Source organism: Lissotriton helveticus, chromosome 4_1 (assembly GCF_964261635.1).
Source record: "Lissotriton helveticus chromosome 4_1, aLisHel1.1, whole genome shotgun sequence".
NCBI classification, from domain to species: Eukaryota; Metazoa; Chordata; class Amphibia; order Caudata; family Salamandridae; genus Lissotriton; species Lissotriton helveticus.
In genome coordinates this window covers 250,902,530-250,922,434 of record NC_136063.1, presented here as the reverse complement: position 1 = coordinate 250,922,434, position 19,905 = coordinate 250,902,530, and the positions used below count along the sequence as shown (strand labels likewise).

Here is a 19,905-nt window from a genome sequence, read left to right as displayed (position 1 = left end):
TTAAAGTGGCTACGCATGGGGGAGTGTCCTGTTATGTCAATAAGGAAATACATGCACACGTAAAAGGCATTGGCATGCAGGTTTTTCTGAACCTCGGTCAGGCCTAGGCGCCCACAATCCTGAACTCAAACTTGGCACAATGTAGGGATAAAAAGACAGAGCCACTAATTGTGGTTCGTTGCCATTGTTTAATTCTAGAGGGGTTAGTTACCCAGCTTGGAGCTAGGCTGTGCAGGGCTGCTGAGCGCGAGGCCTCGAGATGGCGCGTGAGGCGCTCTGGCAGCCAATGGGGAGCGAGTAAGCCGGCGCTGGGTCGCTGCTGCAGCCTTCCATTAAACCTGTCCGCGCGACAGGAAGGACGAGAGGAGGCCTGACCGCGCGACAGCTCACGAGGCGCTAAATGACCGCCTCCAGCGCGAGCCACCCCGATCAATTTGGAGAGAACCAGCACTTCACTTTTTCCATTTAAAGCACTTCTTGCAAGTAAAACGGGATTTAGGAACACAAACTAACTCTTCGTTTATCTGGATCAACACTACAGCGTCAATCAAAACGTAAGTGGACTCAGAAGCTAGTAGGTTCACACAACGATTCACCGGCGGTCATGACATTTTCAAATCCGCGTGACTTAAGTGATCCCAAATTACGCCTACATTTAGTTCTACACAATTGAAATCAAACCTACAGGCATAGGTTGAAAACTGAAACGTCTCTAAAGAATAACAACTTTCAGGTGCGTTCAGGGGTCCGAGAACACACTTCTATTTAATGAATTCATAGAACTGGCAAACATGAGCAGCTGTTACATACCATGAGATTGGTTTCCCATGCCCTGCACCCAAAATGCACACATTCCATACTTACAGTCTCGTCTGCATCGAATACAGAGTCATCCACATCTAAAACCATGTCGAACATAAAGAAAATCCAACGGATCTAGCAGCAACTACAGGGAAGTGTTGCCAGCGCTGTAGGAAAGGAGTTATATAGACTTCATTTGCATAATCCCGCAGCTCCCATCAGGCTCGGCTGAAATGGGGCAGGCTCTTTCAGGATAAAGACCTTCTTAAATTGGATCTGTGTCAAATGGCGCTGTTAAATGAGAAAATGCCTAGCAATCCAGCTCAGAAAACAAGGTCACGCGAAAAAAGAATGCAGGTTTGTTTGTTGGAAAGAGCTGGGAAAGGGATAAAAAGGCACGAGCTGCAAGCTCACCGTCGCACAACAGCCGTGCATTTCAGGATGCAAACATCAAGTACTAAACACACATAATATACATTACCGTAATTATTTCGAGTCAAAAGACCATTCTAAAACAGAATCTCACTATTCCTAAGGAAGGTAAAGCTTTAGAAAAATATTTCATCAAAAACGCAAAAGTAGATTAGGATCTGTCCCCTATAATTTTCAGAAATTCATAATCCGAAACTGGATTTAGAAAAGAAAAAAATACAATGAATAGTTTAAACGAAATAAAAATCAAAGTGTAGGTATTGAATACATAGTGGTAATCCGGCAAAGGTATTTGGAGTATGGCAAGACTGTCAAAAGCAGGCTACACAAGTTCTAATTAATAAAACAAAAAGTAAAAAAAAAAAAAAGGCAAAAGTTAATTCATATTTTTATCAAGACTAAAAGAACCACTCTGGGAAACAAATTTCAAAGAAAACAAGACATATCATAGAGATTGTTGCCAACAACTTAAGTTTGGTCAATAAGATTTGTGTTAAAAATGGCAAAAACTTAATAGGAGAGTAAAGAAAGTTGGGCGTTTTAGCTGCAAATTTCAAGGGGTCTTGTGTGCCAGAGGTTTTACTAGACAAAAAAAGCAGTGCCACCCTTAAAAAAATTGCATTTGCGCAGAACAAGTAGGTTTTAACCTAATTTATCAACAGGAAATGCGAAAACGAAGGAAAGCTTGGCTAATAATCCAATAAAGAGTCCAGCCTGAAGGGTAATGTAGGTTGTTGTGTCTGTGTCAAAGCAGTCCGTTTCTTCCTAATTCTATAAACAGCCCTACAAATCTGATTTAAGCTTCAGGGATTCGCGACAGGAGAGATTAATGCAGTCCTGTCAACGTTGATGTCCTCACGGACTAAGCCAATGCATCCAGCAAACCTTAAAGTCATAATCTGAAGTCTGACCTCCTAGTAACCATTAATGCTTCCAAGGGGGCCAGCTGCCAAGGGGTCAACAAGATTCACAGCTTCTCCTCAGAGAAATCCTAACTAGACTTTTGGAGTAATGCAAAACAGTTCAAGGGACATCCATGCCCTTGTAGAACACCAAGTAAGGCTCTGTAGATTACATAGTTTGGCACGGTGTGGTCCTCATTGAAAATGTTGTTGCAACTGAGCATGGCATCTTCTAAGATACTCTAAGTGACATAAGGCAACACCCACAAATGGCTTTTCCACTAGTATAGGCTCTGCCGAATTAAAGTACCTCGACCACCAGGATACAGCATTTCCCATGCGAATGTACTGGTCCAAGAGCTGCTTAAGGAGGCAACCATCTCCCATTTCCAAACCTTCAGAAGACCCTCATGTACTGATCATTCATTGTTCAATATTAAACCACCCATTCCCCAGCCAAATTCTGGCCAAGAGTGACAACTAAACTAGAATATTTTACCAACCCATTCCCTGCTTAATATGCTACAACCAGGCTTCCATCCCTAGAAAGGAACTGAATCAGCATCAGGAGACAGAGTAAGCTATCAAAGGAGATAGCCAAACATGTGTATTCCTTCTTGTTGTGCCTGCAGCAGATAGTACAACAGACAACACAAATAAAATACAATTATCCAGAATAAATCAGTTGGCAGAATATAGTAGGTACCCTTGAACGATCCTGCTTCTACCTTCCTGAGCAAACCCAGCAAGATCATGCCCCGAGAATGATGGAGTGGCAGACGTGCCTCTCTGGAGGTGCCTTAAATTACTAAAACTCAGGGCCACACCACCTCCTCCTCGTACCTTCAAGACCCTAAACCTGCACATTATGGGAGATTATTGGACTTGTTCCTTTCCGTAAGGTCATCCCCAAACATTTTGCATCCCTCCTCCTAATTGTGCTGAATGAATTTGTTGGCCGTTGGACTGTGCACTTTAGCACTGGTTAGGTTAGCAGTGGTAAAGTGCTTGTGGTCTCCCCATGAACCATGTTAGATTGGCTTATATTGGCACATTTAATTTACGTTTAAGTCCCTTGTAAAGTGGCACTACCTGTGCCCGGGGCCTATAAAGTAAATTCTAATAGTAGGCTTCCAGCACTGATTGTGGCATCCACTTAAATAGCATTTAAACAGGTCTCAGGATTGCCATTGCAACCTGTGTGTGCCGTTTTAAACATTCCTTTTTAATCCATACAAGGTCACCCATAGGGCAGGCCCTGGACAACCCAAAGGGTAGGGTGCAATTTATTTAAAAAGGTATAATATGTACTTTAAGTTTTACATCTGGTAGCGGAAAACTCTTAACTCTGTTTTCCACTACAGCAAAGCCCTCTCCTATAGGATAACATTGGGCCTATCCAATGTTATCCTACCTTAACTTATTACATTTTAAAAGTGTAATTTCCAAATGGGAATAGGTTACCCGTTTATGTTTGGGATCTCTGGAACCACAATTTAAAATTCTAATTCATGGTAAAGTTTGATTTTAAATTTCAATTCTGAAAATGCCTCTTTTAGAAAGTTGTTGTTTTCTTGCCTTAGCCATTTGGTGCATGCAGCCTGCCTCACTGGCTATATGATAGTTTGGCTTTGTGTATTCATCCCACACATCCACACACAGTGGGGAGCTTGTGTGACAGGATGGGCCATCATTGGCAGGATGGGAGGGGGGGAGCTAGTACCACCCCACTTATACTTGAGCAGGCTGTGTCCTGTCTCCACACAAAAGGCTGCATACCACCTGTAGTTAGCCTGGAGCCAGGTAAAATAAGGCAGAGCACCTGTGGACTTAAATGGGATGAGTCTAGAAGCTTCTCCATACTTCAAGGCACAACTATGTATAAATGCTGCACCTCAGACACCAAATCTTCAGAACACTCCTGGACCTGTGGATACTCTGCCAGGAAGGACTGCTGTTCTGTTGAAAGGACTTCCGATCTTCTGGACTGCCACTCTGCTGTGTTGACCTGCTACCGGCTGCCCTCTTGCCTGGGTGAACAGAGAACTGGACCTGCAAATTCATCCTTCAACCCAGGGCACCAGAAGTATTTCAAAGTCTAGTCTGCTGGCCTGCTGATATGAGCCTCGAGGGCATAAAAGGATTCCCAACATTCTACAGTAGCCCCTAAATAGAGCTGCAGTGAGTTCTTGCCCCCCCCCCCTTCCCAAGTGCTGCACCCCAAGCACCGGACCCTTGGTTTGGCTCAGTGAGCTAAAAATCAACCTTTTGGGCTCTTGGCAACTGCGAATGGGCCCACTCGCACTGAAATATCAGCATAAAGCTCTGTCAACCCAGCTCTTCACGTTCCATCATCGATCAATTTCAGGGACCACCAACGCAAATCTCCAGCAATGCCCACCCACGATGACTGCTGGCTCATTGTGCTACGTCAACAGCCTCTGCTCCTCACAGCCCTACCCAGAGTTGAATGTTCCAAAATAAACATAGTCTATGGAAGTGATTATGAGCTGTAAGCCACTTGATAGTCTTCAGTGAAGCTCAACATTGCAATCAGTCAACTTAGCAGTTCACTTAAGGGGCTGCTCCAGGACCCAGATCAAACCAAAGCCACACTATTAATCCCTAACCAACTAATACTGCTGCAATATGCATCAGACTTGACCCGGTCACCAAATGTGTATAGACCAAACCAGGACTCTGATACTATAGTCCCCGCAAGCTTCCAATCCAGATGTAAGCACAGGCTCTGTTAACATTAGCTCAGCACAGAAACATCCCAATGAGACTTATGCCCTTGTCAGTCAAATGATCTGCAGGTAATCAGATGAGCTCTATCTTAATCTTCGATTAACAAAAGCTCCAACACTATAAAAACAGGGTAGGTTCGTATTTTCACAACTTAGAAATAACATAACTGGAAAGACCAAACACCTTATACAATTATTTTGAATGAGAGGTGGCTCAACGTATCATTAACTCAAATTTTGTTAATACCTGCAGAGATGTATTAACCACCAAGATACAGTGCTCTTTATTTTACTAAACTCTACTGAAGCAGCTTTATTTTTTCAATCCTCAGCACAGACTGCTCTGATAATGGGGACATTTACAAACCTGTTCCAGACATGATGGATAATATGCTAGCTTTAGGATTCAGTAAGCGGAGACGGTCCAACCACACAATCGACTACACACCAAATTTAGTGTTCTCTCACAATAAACAGCTAAACTAATGGTACCACCTTAGAGTGACTTGGACTACTCCTTATAGGATCACTGACAGAATATCAGAAACAAAAATATTGTGTGCACAGAATATTGTGTCAAAAATATAGTGGACCAAAATATCAAGAAGGTAAGTGTGAATAGGTAAGTACAGATTTACTATTCTTAACTCCATATCTATGTACCTTGAAGATATATATATCATCAAGATACATATATGTGGAGTCATTAAGTAAAACTTTACTTAACTATAGAAACATATCTTGACAATATTTTTGTCCTGCGATATTTGTGTTTCTGATATTCTGTCTCAATACCCTCATCATTTGCACTCTCAAACATTAGGTGTCAATATTGCTCCTAAAGGAAAATACAAACCGCTTCAAGCCAAACATTTGGATGAAAGATTGCAACGGGATCTGAAAAGCAGTCAGAAAGAAGATCTCCACCATGCAAACAAACTAAAAATAACCTAAAACATTTCAGTGAAGAAGTTTGCCATTCTCAGTTCAGTAAAACAAAATCGGGGTTTAATTTAACCAACAAATACTTCAACAACAAATTGGCCAAACTAAAAAGAGGATGTTGACAACTGTAAACAATGTCTACTGCAGGGAAATGAAGATGAAAATATGCAGTAGGTGCTAGCACAAAGAAAAAGAGCATCAAATACATTCTTCATGAAATGTGTTTAGGAGGTATTAAACAAATCCAGAAAGATGTTTTGGCATTTTCCATGACTTTATGAACTCCAATGCTTTGAGGAAATGCACCCTGTGATTCCCCACAACACTCCAATAACCCCAGGTCATGTATTGTATCTAACATCACAAACATCCAAGAAGACAATTGTCATTGCCTCTTCCACTTTACTTCCCATTTACCTACTTATCCTACAAGTGCAGCTCACACCATTTAAGCCTTTGGAAGAGGGTGTGTTCTTGAGAATAGCATTGAAGTCCAAACCTTTAAACAGGACCATTTATTGCGCTGCCAGCTTAAAACAATTGTTCACAGCTCTCATTCTAGTCCTCACGTGTATTAAGCGCATTGCTTAAAGAACATTATCACCCTAAAGTACACTATCACACACCTGGGATAGTCACCAACTCCTGCCCTTACGACTTTAGTAAATTGCTACCAATACCTAGCCTGTTTTCCTCCAAAATCCTGGAAGTTGTTGCAAAACAAATCCAAAATTAGGGAGAGCAAATCCGTTTTTTACTCATTCACTAGTCCGGGTTCATGCCCTCTGGAGGCACCAAAACTACAATGGTTAACATCAATATTAACTTCAAAGAATGAAGGTGTGGTATATGTCTATTTCTTTTGTAGTTCTTTTATCAAAATTATAGCATTGTAGTTCCTTACATCATTTAGATTCCGGACTATGTAACTTAGAATGCTATTGTTGGTGGTCTAGGTTCTACTTCAGTGAAGCGGTTGGAGCTGAGCTGAATGGATGCCTAGCTTTTAGCACCTGTGGGTCTTATGCTACTTATTGAATAAAAATACGTTTTAACCGATTTACCGCCTCCTCCCGCTCTTTACAATGGCGACGAGGTATATTTAAATATTTAAAAGACCCACTGTGTAGCTTTGAGAATGAGAAACCAGTAAGCTATCGATACGAACCCTCTGCGTGGTTGGGCCGGCTACCACAGTCCTCCTTTTGAAGATTGGCATCTTTTGTGAAAAAATCCAGAGATTTTGTGGCACTCTAAGGTACTGTTACGAATTAATTACTTAAATAGGATTTAAACGGTCCTTACTTATTTTCTTGGCCGTTGAACATCGCTCGCGCCATGTCAATGGTGTCCAATTTGTCTCTAGCAAGATGCACGTTTGTTTGAACAGATTTGGTGTTACTGCTGTTAGAGCTCCTCTGTATAGTCCTCGCTCCAATGGTCAGGTGGAGAGAGCTAAAAGATTCTTTAAGGAGGGCATTCAAGCTGCTTTGGAGAGCAAACTTGATGTTCTTGAATTTTTAAATGAGAAGATATGGAGTTATCACTTAACTCCTAATTCCTGCACTGGGGTCTCTCCTTATTTTTTAATGAGAGGCAGAAAACCTAGGTGTGTGTTTATGCCTTTTGTTAGTAATGTGAAGACTGATAAAATCAGTTTAGAGGATTCCATCGTTAAAGCCAGGGACAATTTAGTTTCATCTCGCTTGTCTGGAAAGGCTTATCATGATTTGTCTCATCATTGTAAGAACAAAAATATAGCAATTGGTGATTGGGTAAGAATTGTTAAACCCTCCTTTACACCCAAGGGTATGTCAAAGTTCTCAGAACCATTCCAAGTAGAGGATGTCACCAATTCTACTGTTTTGCTAAAGGACAAGGGTTGGTGGAGCAAAAGTTCGGTGATTATTCTCAAACCAGGTCAGGAACGTTTCTTTGCTAAAATGGGAGATGGTGTATCTTTTAATGATTTTGTTCATCCTAATGACAAGGTTGGGAAATGTTTTGATTCTTTTCCTGACAATGTATGTTTGCCTTCTTCTGTGGTTGCTGACACTGTTCATGGGAATGATGGCTCTATGAGCTCTTCTGTTCATGATGCTCCTATGTCATCTAAAAGGAATGTAAAATTGCCTATGAAATTTTGTGATTATGTTTTAGACTAAATTTAGTTTCTTGTTTTATTTTGTTGGAAAAGGGACATGTGGTATATGTCTTCTATTTCTTTTGTAGTTCTTTTATCAAAATTATAGCATTGTAGTTCCTTACATTTAGATTCCTGACTATGTAATTTAGAATGCTATTGTTGGTGGTCTAGGTTCTACTTCAGTGAAGCGGTTGGAGCTGAGCTGAATGGATGCCTAGATTTTAGCACCTGTGGGTCTTATGCTACTTATCGAATAAAAATGAGTTTTAACCTATTTACCGCCTCCTCCCGCTCTTTACAGAAGGGAAATTGGTTCTAATACGTCTTGACCGCACAGTTGCATGCGACAACTGACCATACAATGTAACTTGATAGACTGAGCAGGGACCACTGGATTTACTTCATTTCACCTCTTTCATAGCCAACAAGAATTGTCACAGCAATGCCAGCTGGTCAGAAAATGCCATGTAGAGCGTCACAAACCTCCATCGCACCATTATTGTTCACTTTATATATGTGCTCCTGGAACAGTGCATACTGGTAGAGTTCATGTGGTTAACAGTAATGCCAAGAGGGATGAGCCATATGGCAATCTATAGGGCAATAGTATTATCTACTTTTGCCTCTGTAAACCAATTGGGGACCCACTGCACTCTCTGCACAGTGTACTTAGTTTTAGTACGCTATATAGAGTGACTTCTTCCTACAATCCGACAAAGGTAATTACTGAAGGAAAACTAGTCCTGGCACTGATTATTAGCAGATGACATTATGGAAATGCACCACTTGAATCAGTGGACACGACTAATGTCCAAAATGCAAATAGTCGAAACACAGAAGCATTGCTAGTTTGTAATCTTCCTTCTGACCCCCCACCTGCACCTCTACGTAAAGACTTACACTGGCTGCCGGTCAGGAAAAGAACATTCTTCAAAATGTGTTGACTTACACACAAATCTTGAATAGGGAAAAGGTCCTACATCAGAAGTTAGTTATTATTGTACAGCCAGGAGTTTGAGATCTAAGGATAAAGCCTTAGTCACCGCCCCATCCCCCGTATCTGACTGACAAGATGTGAAGGTAGGTCTTGCTCTTACCTGGCCCCTTCCTATTGGAATGACTTACCTTATTACAGCCGCACCTACATCGACCATGTTAAATTCAGGAAACTGCTTAAGACAGTTTTACTTTAATCTGGCGTCATAACTTACGTGTGTTTGTCTACAGCGCCAAGGTACCACCTGCATAACAGCGTAGTCAGCCTTTGGGAACCGGATGATTTAGACATTGTGTTACACGCAGGAAAGCAGAAATGGAGGTTCAAGATATCAGGGCATGCTGCAGTTTTTATAAGTCTATAATTTTTAGGTCTTGCCTAAGCAACGCTTGCACTGTCCTTTTGAGACATGCTGTATTCAGGATGGTTGTTACGCTCCGCCCATTTTCCACCCATTTTTTCAATTGGCTCTTGTTACAGTCCTTTGTAAATGGTGGCTTTTGATTTGTCAATAGGTTTAGTAGTCCCTCCTCAGTACCTCCTAGTCTCCTGTTTTGTTTCCGTTCTTTTTAACATGTGCGGCACACCTTTAGTTTTTTTGCTTCAGCTGCAATAATGGCCGCTGTGCCTTTTTTTTCGTATTTGCAGGTTGCTTAACTGCACACAATATATATATTTTAATAAGCAGTGCAGCACGACACATTTTTATAAGCAGCGCACACACACAACATACTTTCGTTTTAATGCAGCGCAGGATGCCGTGCTTTAGTTTTAACAATGGTGGCCACGGGGTAGATCGCATAACTTAATCTACCAATATATTTTTGTGAAAGCAGTGTGGAACACCGCGCTTTATTTTATGCATTTTCTCAGTCTTTTCAGCCTTCAGCGTTTACAGCTGGGGGCGTGTCTTTCAACTGGAGCTGGGGTGATTAGCACCCCTGCTGTTTAACCCTTTGGCTTCCGTTTCCACTTCCTGATCACGTTGCCTGCATCAGACGGAAAAACCCAGGAAGGTCACACACTCTTCCTATCATCATGTCTTCTAAAGGCATCAGCAATAAGCTGTCTTAGGAGTAACCAGGGCTCGAGTCGGGGTACCACGCGGGTGGACGGCGTCCCCCCACATATTTTACAGGGTGGACACCGTCCCCCCTGCCAAACAGCTGGGCTTCACCTTTTTGGCCTCTCTGGGACGGGATCGGAGCCACCTTTTGTGACGTCACTTCCCTTCGTGACGTCACTTCCGGTGACAGCGTCCCCCCACTTCTTTTTTTAGGACTTGTGCCCTGGGATTAACTGCTCCTGTAGGACTTCAGCCACAACCTCTCCAGTATGGAATTTAAAGTATGCCCATTTTTACAAGCAAGGCGAACAACAGCAAAAAATAAGATAAAAACATAAGTGAAACACATTCCTATTTGCAACGACAATAGCTCTAACAAATCTGAGACCTACTGCATTGCAAATGCTTGTTTTGTATGTGGCATAAAGAACAGCATTAACCTAGCCACAAACAGCAGAGCCCCACAGTGTTAAAGGAAAATATACAATCAATTAGTGTTTGTAGAGGTAGCTGGGATATGGGAGCAGTAGGAGATAGTTACTACATTGGGTTGGTAAAGGCTTGTGTTGCTGGGATCAGAGCTTCGAAGCAATGTTTCACACTGCTTCCTGGACAGATGTCTACATATAGAAATAAACGTCTGGGTGAACCATTTTTCTACCAACTTTCAGAAGGCATTAACACTTGCAAGGTGTGCATAATTGAAAGCCGTGTTGTGATGGATTCAAAAAGAAGTAGCGGTGGCCATTGAAACATTTGTTTGAAGGAGTTGGAAACAAAGAACATTACAGCGATTATGCCATTCTCCTGCCCCAGTCCCAAAGAATTATGATTTCTTTTAAACTTAAAAAAATATTTGTAATTAAAAAAAATACACAAACTGGTACCGTTGTATTAACCAGCTTTCAATCATTTCACTGGGGCATTAACTCTACAAGTCCTCATAGGAAGCAATTCCATTTTGACTATATTTCTTGGAGGCAACATTTGCATTTACTACACCAGCCAGTAATTCGCATTTCAATAGGTGTGAAGTGATTCTGAGGAGCACACAATAGGCTGAACTGAACGGGCAGGGATTACTCATCTGAACCTGACAGAGTATGCAGGACGGGGCTGTGAGCATCCTCAGACATTACAGTGGCAAATCCTGCTTCACAGGTCTGCTCGATTTTTTCATATAACAATGGGGGTGCACTTTAAAGGAATAGAAACATGATGACAAAGTAATTCTTGTATATCCACTAGTTGTGGGAAAACTTTGTCCTACCATTCTTCTGCCTCTAGGTCTATTTGGGGTATGATTGGTGTTAGATGAGGGAGGACACTAGGATTACCAGAGTATGCTACCCAAACATACCCCCAGGCCTCTGAGTCCAAGTGTAGTGTGTATGAAGGTCATTGTCTGAAAATGCCCAAAATGGGTAGGTTAGCCACATGAACCCCCTCCCCCCCATTGGTTAGGGCATGACCAGGAGATATTTTACACCCACTATGACCCGAGAAGAGACCTAAAGCACTGGACCTGCTCTCCCTCTTGTGTCTAGGAAAAAGAAGTAGACGCCAAGGGTTACAAGGCCAACCTCCTGTTGAAGCTACAGGATACCACACACTACAAGAGGCCTTCCTGCAACTGCCCAGTGGCACTTGACCTGAAGGGACACCCTGTGAGTCGTTAAGATCGTCCATTGAAGTCCTTTGGGGGAGGGAGTGCAGGGGGGGGGGGGAGGGATTGGGTGCTTTAGAAGTGTACTCCTGAGGTTGAATGGAATTTAAAGGACTGAAGTCAGAAGGTAAAATCTATGACCAGGACTAACCAGGTTGGAATATTCAGTCAGCACTCCCATCATGGCCAGTCTCAAATTACTCCTAGGCCACAGATCACTGCAACCATTGACTATCATTGGCACTTAGTGCTTCTTGGCCCTATTCTGGCGTTAAGAATTTATATCTCCAGATCCTCTACAGTGGGTTTGTCATTTTGTTTATTACATTTTACTCTATTTTTCAAACTCTGTTTGGGATTTTTATTGCTTTGCATTTCAACTTAATTACTGTTTTGGTACTGCATAAATACTGTACGCATTGCCCTAAGACAAGCTAGTGTGCTCTGTGCCAGAGGGACAGGGGTTTGATCTCAGATCAATTAAGGGACTTTAAGGGTTCACTCCCAGAAAAGTTGCGATTATTCCAAGAGGTGGGTAGTCCCCCACCTCAAATAATTATCCAATTTCCTACAAGTCCTATTCCAAGGTTCCAGAGACACCTTGGGCCGAAAACTGTTTTCACAAAAAGAGAAATGTTCAAAACAAGAAATCCATCCTTCTCACTAAAGTATTTTCAAGGAAGTCTATAAAGAATGGATAGTAAACTTCTATTCAATTTCAACATGTGTATAATGGGAAAATTATCATTTTCAAAGCAGATTTTGAATCTTCATTATAATAATTAGTAAACCATATAAGTAATTCAATAGATTTAAATCTATTGTCTTCTCTGTTTGTTGTGACCGACTTTGAAGGTTTTTGATTACTATCATTTTGCCTAGTCCTTTGCAGACATCCATCTGCAGCCTTCCTCCCTGTAGGCTTTCCCTTTAGGTGCTTTAGATCATTCTAATTTGGGACGGAACTGGCAATGTATTTGCCCTCCAGGGATCAGCAGAGCAAAGTACCGGGGACAAGGGTCTGATGGAGGGGGGTATTGTGCACAAATCATCAGGATTAAGAGCTGCTTAAATTATGTCCTGGGAGGAAAATACAGGTGGGGCAAAAAAACTAACGCACACATTCATACTCTAAGAACATTATTGATCAAAACAGGTTTACAGTTAGGTGGTATTTTGAAAGTAAATACATAATTATCTGCTAAAAGGGAGAATTCAAGAATTGAAAACAACCACATTTGGTCCAATTCTGCTTATTAAGAAAGGAGCTTCCTGAAATAGGACGGCTATGAAAAGGCAACATGAACCAACACAGGGCCGCATACTGAAGTCTTCGCAGAGGGGACAGTGTGGCACCTGTGACCCAGTCATAGGTGAATGGGTAGGCTTGGGAGAGGGCAGCTCTATAGGCAGATGGTGGTCTCAGTTGATAGAGCAAGAATATGGATGATATTGTTTGTTTTCTATACTTTCCTTGTGTTTGCAGTCCTGTGGGCTCTGTTCCTGCATGGCATCTCTAGATACCACTGTCCTATACAGTTTCCTCCTGCTTCAGTGCGTCAAACCCTGCTTCCACAGGTCATTTTACACCCATTTGTAAGCTATAACCCCCGCACTTTAGTCTTTGTGTATGCATTCTTTGCTATCAAGACACCTTATTACCCCCTCCAATGATACCCCTTCTCTCTTATAAGATCGGTCTCCTGGAGCTCTTAACCATCTACCCATAAATGAGATCAGCAGTTTCTCAGTTCTTGCTCTCAATTCTCTCTCGCCACCTGATTTTATTCCATACTTGGTTGTTCTAATGTTAAGCTCCCCCCCCTGCGGTCACCCTACAGGTTCTGTCAGTCTTCCAACCTATGAAGCTCTGCCAGCTAACATCCTGTCCCAAAACATCGGGCACAGTCTTAAGAAAACAAGCATTTACAATGCAATAGGTCTCGCATTAGAAAAGTTTGAGCTATTGGTATTGTAAATGACAAATTTTTTATTTATGTTTTGTTTTTGAAAATAGCTAAATTATTAGCTATGTCATTTACAATGCTAATAGTTATAACTTTCGCAAATGGAACACCTATAGCATTTCTAATGCAATATGTGTTGTATTTACGCGACTTAGATGTATTGATATTACAAATAACAATGGCTGTTAATTTTTACAAATAATTAATACTTAAATAAGTTATTGTAATTTATAATGGCAATAGCTTAAACTTTTGTAAATAACTTGTGAAGATTATGTTCAGAGTATTTTATTGTGACGAAAATCCAATAACAGAAGTGAAAATTTAACATCTTTTTGTTACATTTGTAATAAAGCTTGAAACATTGACAGAACATATTTGAACCAGTTGTTGAATGGTTGCACAGAGGGTGAGGGGGTGTGAGGGTGAGGGGGTGTGAGGGTGAGGGGGTGTGCAGATGAGACGCTGTGTGTTTTACTTGGTAGGGCTGCTTTATTTTGGGTAATTTAAGAAGGGCAAGTCCAAATGTTCTTTCTAGGACATGCAAGATCCTCATGCCCCCATGGCATTTGCTCGCTCATTTGTCACATTCATCCGCACCTGATGCACTGCCTCATCTTTGGGATACCTTAAGACACTGAAGATACCTTAAGACACTGAAATCTGATGTTCAGTGGTGGGGCAGGTGGAGCGCAGGCGGTGTGTGGCGGCAGCGGGGGATTTAAACATTAAAATAAACAAGTGCATGGGTGGGGAGAGGAGGCAGGGGAGGACGCGTGTGCATGTGTTGGTTTTGTTAATGCTAGAAAAAAACAGCTAGTCCCTTTATATTGCTAGGAGGCGGAGGGGGGGTTAAAAGGCCAATAAAGATGATAACGGACGAGAGGGGAAATGTGCTGGAAGGGGTGGAAGAGACGGAGGAGAAAGGAGGACACGAAGGGGTGTATCGTGAGAGGGTGAAGCAGACAAGGAGGAGGTGTAAGAGGACTGAATTAGCAAATGGACTGGAAAACACGAGCACACGGACGTACCATGAGCTCTGACCTTACTGCTGTGCCCCTGTTTGGCAGAGTCGGTGCAGGAGCTGAGGGCGCCCAACAGCAGGATGTTGGTGGCTGCATGGCCGTGGCGGGAGCTGCCCTGCTGCAGCCTGCCCGCCATGCTGCATCTTCCCCCTCCGCCTTCCTCCAACAGTCCTCAGCTGGCTTCCTCGCTCCCCGCGGGCAGGCTGATTGGCTAGAGTGTGTCAGAGCCACGTCCGGAAGGAGGGACAAAGGGCCGGAAGTCTCGGGGCGTGGCTATCATGTAGTGGCCGTAGCCGAAGGGAAATACACGGAGAGCCCCTTAGGGACCGTTAGTGTGCGACCTGATGGGGTGGGGGTAAAAGGGCCATCCTCACGACCTTGTCATCCCATAACAACGTAATGCGCAGCTCCTGCCCTCAAGGCTATCGCCTTCAACTTCTGCCGCGGCTCACAGTGGTGTTTAGGAGTTCATTATTATTATCAGTGGTGCGCGGCGGCCGGCCGGCTGTAAGACCTGGACACGCTGGCCACAGTGGTGCGAGCCTGGTAAGGGGGGGGTGGTGTTTGCCTGTATGTCTGCATGTCTGTGTGCCTGCGTGCGTGTGTGTGTGTGTGTGTGTGTGTGTGTGTGTGTGTGCATCTGCCTGCGAGTGTGTCTGTGTCTGCGTGTGTGCCTGTGTGTGCGCGTATGTATGTATGTATGCATGCATGCGTGCGTAAAAAGATCCGATGACTGGTGGGGGGGATGTAAAGTGAAAGTAAGCAGCGCGCGTGTGTTTCAGTCTGTGTGGTGGCTGGCTGTGTGCGCACGCGTGGACGGAGGCGACGTGCGCGTTCGCGCACCCAAATCCGGCCGCTTTCAAGTTCGTAACACCCTCTTGTCCTTCCTCCCCCCGAGACAGACAACATTAGGTCTCCAGCTGGACACCTGCATCCTTTGGATGCAGTTTACCAGCTCGACCTAAAAACAGGATGGTTAGGTCAGTGTTATCCATGAAACATTTGCCACCTGTTTACCCCTTTCCTTCATTCTCCCTCATCTCACTGCTCCCCATCTCCACTTTTCCACTTCAGATTTCATCTCCATCTCTTCCCCGCCTACTCCGATTTCTCTGTTCTTTGCCACCCCCCACCTTCTCTCTCCTCCCTCTCCACTTCTTTTCTCCTACTTTCTCTGACACTTTTTTTTCTTCCATCATCCTCGCACCTCTCCAATTTCTCTTCTTGCTCTTCGGCCTCTCCTTTATCTAGCCCCTCTTGCTTTCATACTCCTTGGGTCCCCTGCTGCCCCTATATTTTCACTTCTTACACCATGCAGCACCGCACTGCATTTGTCATGCTAGGACAGTCGCAAAAAGCAACCCGCTACAGCTTGCATTAGTAATCCATGTAACGTGTTAGAGGAGCGACAGTGTAGCCAACAGCAATCAAACACCACTTCTGCCCTCTTCATACTCTTTGCCCTCATGTCCAAAGTCCATGACTAATCCCTGATAACTGTTTTCCATTCCTAGTGGCATTTTGGTAGCTGATGAAGAACACAGTTGGCACGGTCTGGTCCCACTCAGGTTCTCCTTGCAATCATATGGCACTATGGAATTAGTACTCTTCTAAAAAAAAATGATCCAGGCCTGGATACTTGCAAGTGAATACAAATCAAGCGTGTATTCGACAGGCGGAAATGGAGGACTACCTTCCATTACCCGATTTAGAGAACTGCTGAATCGTGTTAGGGTGGGCAAATTTCATTCTTGCAGATTGTCACTTCCTACCATCAATTCTTCACAAGTGAATCATTTGAGTTAACATACAGGCTGGTTATCAGTTCAGTAGGCTCACTTCAAATGTCACGCTGTATATTAAAGCTTAGGTGGTCTCAAAGAAAATCATCATCTGCAACTGCATGTTTATTAAATAACAGAAAATATGAAGTTACTACTTGCCTGAATTTCGAGCTCTGGAAAGATAACCGAGATTCCCTGAAAAAGAAAATGCAGTTTGGAGATGAAATATATATTTTGTTGAATACTGAATGCAGTTGTACTCAACATTTATGATCGAACCTTCAGAATACATTTTTACAATTTAACTCGGACTACTTGTGCATAAAAAGTGTACTATTGCAAACTCTGCACTATAACGGAGTTTGCAATCTACAGGTGGACACTGCCCTGCGTGGGGCTAACATATGTACTTCCAAGATGGCAACATGGGTCATCTCAGGGTATTGGAAGGCATTGGGCGTGTAGTACACATACAAATAATACACCACAATTATGGCACAACTGACACATATACACATGTTGGTCATAGACTGTTTCTTCTTATGTCAATGGGAGTTTTAATTAAACATGTATAGGCTAGCGAAAGTGACCAATTACTCAATATGCGTACAGCAATGACAATCAATGGCCAGTCAAATGCTTATTTTTATATTAAAGTGAAGTATTTTAATTCCAACTCTACGCATTCAAAGTAGTAATACAACATTCATAAGCAATGATGCAATCCACTTGAGGTCAGGGCTCTAGTTCACTGGCAAATTCCTTTCCCAGCTGCTCTTATTGCAGCTGCAGTTATTCCCCATTGACTGGTGGCCGCATCCAGGGAAAGCTCACTAATGGGCCTTAACTCAAGAGTCCATTCAAACTCCTAGAAAACGGTGCTACGGTGCCACAGCACCTCTAGAAGCAAGTCCCCTGGGACCCGATCGGCCTATAACAAGTCCTACCCGCTCCAGTAGTGAGGAAGCATTCAGTATCTTAGTGGGTGTCCAGACCACTGGCACTCTGGATGCTCTCTCTTAGCTGTAAAGCTGGCTAAAACAGTGATTGGCGGTGCTCCTGGGCTTTGATCAGCACCAAGTACAGCACTTCCCAAACAGAGTGGAGCTGAGAAAGGGGGGGAGAGAGGTTGATCCTGACGCTCCCGATCTGGCACAGTGATGTAGTATGTCCCGTTGGCTTCCTGGTTAGTCCACAGGACAGGTCGGAGCCAGATCAGGATGCTGGTTTCGACCCACGGGTTGCAACTTTCAGTCTCAGGGCAGTGGCCTGAACTGCTCAGTATCTGGTACCGGAAGCCCCCCCTGGCCTACAGGACCAGGTCGCTACCTGCTTCAAGGTGTTGGTCTTCTCTGGACAGCCTAAATCACTCTGGCCCCTCCTAGCATACGGAGTCACTGCTAAGGTCCACAGTGGTCTTGGCACTTTGTTGGCAGCAATTACTTCCACTGCAGCCCCACCTGACATACGGAGGAAACTGCAACACGGCAGTCCGGCCTTCACACTAACTACACTGCACTCAATTAATGGCCGATTTCACTGCAGCCCTCTCCTGGCATAAGGAGATACCAACCTGATCTGCACATGGGCAACAACCTGTTTGGTGCACAGCGGTCTCCTCTCACTGAGATTCCTCTTGGTAGGGCTCACCACCGGATCTTGCTCCCTCCAATGCCCTCCTCATCCTCAGAGCCCACTGGTTTCAACAGGCAGGTAGGCTCCGGTGCAACAGGCTCCAGAGCAGGTGGTCTTGGGTTCAGTGGGGAGGATGTCCCCTCACCCAACAGGGAGGCCAGCTGACCTCGGCCCCATTCTTGCAGAGTTTCACATCCTCATTCAGTCAGTCTGGCACTTTGGCAGATAATACATTTTTGGGGTCTCAACCTCCCCTTCTTCGAGTCGATTTCCAAAAACCACATGCGACTTAGGGTCTGGGTTTTTAAACTTTTATGTTGGGGTTCTGTTTCCTTTGAGGCACATCCTTCTCTTCTCTCTTTTCCTCTTGAAAGGCTGTCTGTCACAGCAGGAGAGGCTCCAAAGTGGATAGTCCCACAACACAGGCAATGGGAGTGATTGAGTTTACACCTGGATGCCAGCCACAGTGATATGTGCTTCAAAAAGGTAATCCCAGGCCCCCATCCCTATTCTTTACGATTCCATTATCAGCCACATCTCCTTCCTGAGATGTGTTCCCTTCCTTGTGATCTTTCAATGTATCAAAGAACATTGTTTGAAAGGTACAGGGACTCTCGGTCTCTCTCTCTCTCTTCTCCAGTGTGTCAGACCCAGGTCACAGTAATGCAGCAATCTGCCAGGGATTCCTCTACTCCTCACATCTTCACCAGGGTGGCCTGAGCTTCCCAAATGGAATCCAGGGTCCTCCAATTAATCTACCATTGCAGGCACACATATACTTAGTATATGAACACAACACACACATTATTCAGTGCGGTTACTTCCATGCATTGTGCTCTTACAGACACATACACTCCGCACACACATGCACTCTGCATGCACTGTTCAGTACTGCTGCATTTCTGTATTGTGCCATGGTGTGCTGCCTGCAAATACACACTGCCAGCACACACATTCTCTATTTGTATGCTGCACATTACTTTACCGTTCATGTATTGTACTTTCCATAAGCACACATGCAACTGGCACATGCTTTTGCTGCTCACACACTGCACAGTGCTATATTGCACATTTAATGGATCCCTTGCAGGTTGTTCATACACCCAGTACACGTACTCACCATGTGTGCAATGCACAGCGCTTCCTTATCTATATTTTGTACCCTTTCCAGGTATACATACATACATACATCTAGCGCAGAGTCACTACACCTTCACTGTGTAGAACTTCACATAAGTGATGTGGGCCAAGGGCAAGTTAAGTACACAGCAACCGAGCTTTAAAAAGGCAAGTGAGCCTGTAGGCCTCACTACAGTGGCAAGTTAAAAAGGGACCTGTTCAGTCCTACTACACGGTATGCTGCCACCACCATGCTTGTGCTGCTTAACTCTTGGTGAAGGCAGTAACCTACCACCACTAGGAGGGTAGTACTTTGGGGACAACTGCAAACCGTGAGTCAAGCCTATGTCATGGCGTGCATGCATGATCTGTTTTTGCCAAAGACAACGAAAATCTGCATTAGGGTTCCATACAACAGTACAGTTGGGTCCTCAGGGCAGGGGTACAGGCCCATTACCATGCAGAGGACTTTTCCATCCCAACATGTGGCTTGGTGTTGGGTGGTGAGAAGCCACAGTAGATGTCCAGAAATTTGGTAGCGCCCCTATGGGATGCAGGTGGTTTTACCTGTGTTGTCAGAGCAGAAATAAGGGAAATCTAGACCAGAGTGTTGTGCCATTATCTGGGGAATGCCCGATTGTAAATAAGGACATATATGCATTTTCTTTAG

The 19,905-nt window shown here is 43.7% G+C and overlaps 1 protein-coding gene across 2 annotated transcripts in view; it reads right to left on the bottom strand.

Moving 5' to 3' along the window:
* NDRG1 (N-myc downstream regulated 1) overlaps nucleotides 1–19,905 on the bottom strand; it is a 158,807-nt gene that overhangs the window by 66,336 nt on the left and 72,566 nt on the right. For both annotated transcript variants that reach the window (XM_078686732.1, XM_078686734.1), the window contains exon 3: nucleotides 16,641–16,676. In XM_078686732.1, the coding sequence (XP_078542858.1) occupies nucleotides 16,641–16,676 (36 nt within the window). The remainder of the gene's footprint in view (nucleotides 1–16,640; nucleotides 16,677–19,905) is intronic.